The following is a 3,277-nucleotide window of genomic DNA, read 5'->3' on the forward strand; positions in this document are numbered from 1 at the left end:
ACCCATTAATTAGAATGATAAAAATGATGTGTATGATTATGAAGATTAGGGTTTGAATCCCCCACTCCATTTCAAAAAAGTACTCATGATGGCGCTTAGGAAAACTTAATGTACTAGTTCCCTGCCCACACCTTCTCATATAAAAAAAAAAAGTGAAAGGAAAACATTGACAGATTGACTACGGCCCTGAGAAGAAGACAAAGTGCGCAGTTGGGAGATGGATGTATCATGCCCCTACAAACCGCACAAATCTCTTCTCTCATTGGGTCCTTATGAGGGCAGCGCTAGGGACGGTGTTATGTGCGTGTATATGTATCTATCTGTATATATATTCATCGCAGCAGCCAGCAGACATTTATATTTTTCCGAGATAATTAGGTCAAAAAGGGGGAAAAAAATTAGTCAGAATACAGGTATATATGTGTGATACATGTGGAGTATTGTATTTGTATGCACTAATCCATAGGCTGCCGACAAGTTTCAATACAACCACCACAGTTTTCTCAGTATCGTTGGATTTTAGTCTCATTTTGACAGTGCCGCTTCTTTTCTTCCTTTCTCTTCTACTGTTCCGTGTACAAACAGTTCACTTCAATCACTTTCTTTATTTTTTTCCCTTTAACTTTAGCTTGAATTCAAAACAAAAGCAGGGAAATTTAACACCACCACCTTGATTCACGAGCTCGGTTTTGAACAGATCTTGGATTTCACGGATTCCACGGAAAATCGTTGTCTGACTTTTGTTTGTAAAGGTCGGTGAAGAAAATACAAATATTTGTTTTTAGTGATTTAGTTACTATCTTCTTTTTTACTTTTTTACTTTTTTGGGTTTTGAGGGGATCGAAGGGAGAATTATTGGACGGTTTGTTTAAGAATTTGTGAAGTTCTATGAATTGCTGTCCTTTATGTGCTCTTTCTCTGTTTCAGTCTCCTTGGATTCCGGTATTGTGTGGAAAAAGTTGGTTGCTTTATTGGAATCTGGTCATAAATGGAGAAAGGGTCTTGCTTTCTTCTAAGTTTGGAGTTATAGGTTGTGGGAGTATTTCAGTAAACGGTCTTCTTGCAGGGTTTCATCTCCTGACTCTGGTAGGAACTATTGTTATTGCTGCTCTTTTGGGTTTGGGATCTGTAGATTTTACCTGACTTTAGCACTGGAGTCTGGTTTTCCAAGCAATTCATGTGAAAGGTTTCAAATTGGTTTGTGACTTTTATCCGTTTGAGACTTTTGTGCTAATTTAGCTTGTATTCTATGGTTTCCCTTCAATTTGTAATTTGTTGTTCTCGGGGTTGGGCTTTAGGTTTTCAAGCTATTTATTTGTAGTTCAAGATCACCATTTTCTAACTTCTAAGCTTCAGTATTATGCAATTTTTGAAAGAATTATGGTTGGATTAGGCATTATTCGGTCCCCGTCCAAGTTCTAGTTTATGGATACTTTGAGGTGTGTGATTCTGGAATCTGGAGTGTATGAATTTGTGTTTGCTTCTTTGGTAGGTTTAGGATTCTGTATTTCCTTCTAGATTTATGTTTTTCATTTTGGTTCTTGATTTTGGTTAAAGTCGAATTGTGAATACTTAGAAATTTCAAAACTCTTAGTTTAGGAAATAGTTTTGGGATTGATTCTTATATTCAGTTTTGTTTTCTAGTAATCATCCCCATCTTGGAAGTTCTACCTTCTTATTCTGATTTTTGGTTCTGTTTGGGTTTACTTGACAGGTTCTGAAATCTTGTTATTGTTATGGATTCTCCACAATCTGTTGTGTCTCCATTTAAGTCCTCTCTCGTCGCTGAGCCGGAGAGGCAGAAGTCAGATTTCTTCAGGACGACTACTAACTTGTCGAAGGGAATTGACGCCCCTAGAAAGGAAGCCATGGTTACTGGTCTGGAGGATTTCATTGGTGTTCTTCATGTTCATGTCCATCAAGCTAGGGACATCCACAACATCTGTATATATCACAAGCAAGATGTTTATGCCAAGCTGTGCCTAACAAGTGATCCAGAAAATGCAGTCTCCACAAAGATTATCAATGGTGGTGGTAGGAATCCAGTCTTCAATGATAATGTTCGACTGGACGTGAAAACTGTCGACTCCTTCCTCAAATGTGAGATTTACATGATGAGCCGGGTGAGGAATTACCTCGAAGACCAGCTGCTGGGTTTTGCTTTGGTGCCATTATCTGATGTGGTGATCAAGGATGGAAAGTTGGAGAAAGAATTCTCTCTTTCATCAACTGATTTGTTCCACTCTCCTGCTGGTTTTGTTCAGCTGTCTCTTGCATATAATGGTGCATCACCAGAAGTAATGGAAATTACTTCATTGCCAAGAGCTGTGGCAAACAATGAAACTATGCAGGACACCGAGATAGCAAAATCGCTTCCTTGTGAATATGAGAATATTGAATTCCCAGATCCGAAGGTTGTGAATGAAAACCAGATGATGGTTTCTGAGTATTTTGGGATCCCATGTACAAATTTGGACTCAGAGAGCTCTGAGAGCCTGGTCATTTCTGATGCTGAGAACCATCTTAGTTCAGAAGTGGGTGCTCTTGTGCTTGAAAGCTTTTCAGCTGCTACTACCGACTCAATCCAGGCTCCAAAGCTCGATTCTTCTCCAGGCAGTGTGTCAACAAATGGGGTTTCTTCTCCTTCTGCTGCAGCAAGCTCCGAGTCCTCAGATACTCCAGCAGCAGCAGCTTCAAAATCCCCAGCTCGGGAGCACATTTCAGGTCCGAAAGAGAAAACAATGGATGCTGGAGATGTTGAGTGTAATTCCTCCAATGGAGTGGTGGCAGCAGAGAAAATTCAAAAGCCTGTTATTACTGTCAATATGGAGCCTGAGCAGAATGTGGTGCAGCAGGACATAGTGGACATGTACATGAAAAGCATGCAGCAATTTACTGAGTCATTGGCCAAGATGAAACTTCCTTTAGACATTGACAGTGGACCAGCAAGTTCCAGGGATTCAAGCTCTGACCAGAAATCACAGGGATCAAAAACTCCCGGTTCTCGTGTGTTTTACGGGAGCAGTGCTTTCTTCTGATGGTTTTTTTTCCCATCACTGGTTTAAGAGGAAGACACCCAGGTGACCTTAGATTGTAGATCAAGACTAATGCTAATAATGTACTGCTATCTTGCAATGTGGTTCTTTGTTTACATGTTGAGAATGTTTAGATGTGGGGAGGGAAAACCATGACTTAAATGGTATCTTTGTTCTATTGCCATTACTGTTAGCAAAGATGAGACCTTTCTGCTTTTATAAATTTCTTTCTTGTTGCTGGT

At 39.8% G+C, this 3,277-nt stretch overlaps 1 protein-coding gene across 5 annotated transcripts; it reads left to right on the forward strand.

The window, feature by feature from the left end:
* Nucleotides 1-394: 394 nt before the first annotated feature.
* LOC119989235 lies at nt 395-3,277 on the forward strand. Of its 5 annotated transcripts, XM_038834632.1 has the most exons (3): nt 395-752; nt 928-1,197; nt 1,715-3,277. In XM_038834632.1, exon 3 carries the CDS (start codon nt 1,737-1,739, stop codon nt 3,036-3,038), a length of 1,302 nt encoding a protein of 433 aa, XP_038690560.1. In that variant the 5' UTR covers nt 395-752; nt 928-1,197; nt 1,715-1,736; the 3' UTR covers nt 3,039-3,277. The 5 variants fall into 5 exon arrangements, with proteins under 5 accessions (XP_038690560.1, XP_038690561.1, XP_038690562.1 ...); XM_038834633.1 differs by lacking the exon at nt 928-1,197; XM_038834634.1 differs by lacking the exon at nt 395-752 and having other exon boundaries at nt 807-1,186.

Source organism: Tripterygium wilfordii, chromosome 21 (assembly GCF_013401445.1).
Source record: "Tripterygium wilfordii isolate XIE 37 chromosome 21, ASM1340144v1, whole genome shotgun sequence".
Classification (NCBI taxonomy): Eukaryota; Viridiplantae; Streptophyta; class Magnoliopsida; order Celastrales; family Celastraceae; genus Tripterygium; species Tripterygium wilfordii.

What these genes read in the sequence shown, in the direction of transcription:
- LOC119989235 (XM_038834632.1), top strand. Translation starts at nt 1,737, where the DNA reads ATGGATTCTCCACAATCTGTTGTGTCTCCATTTAAGTCCTCTCTCGTC.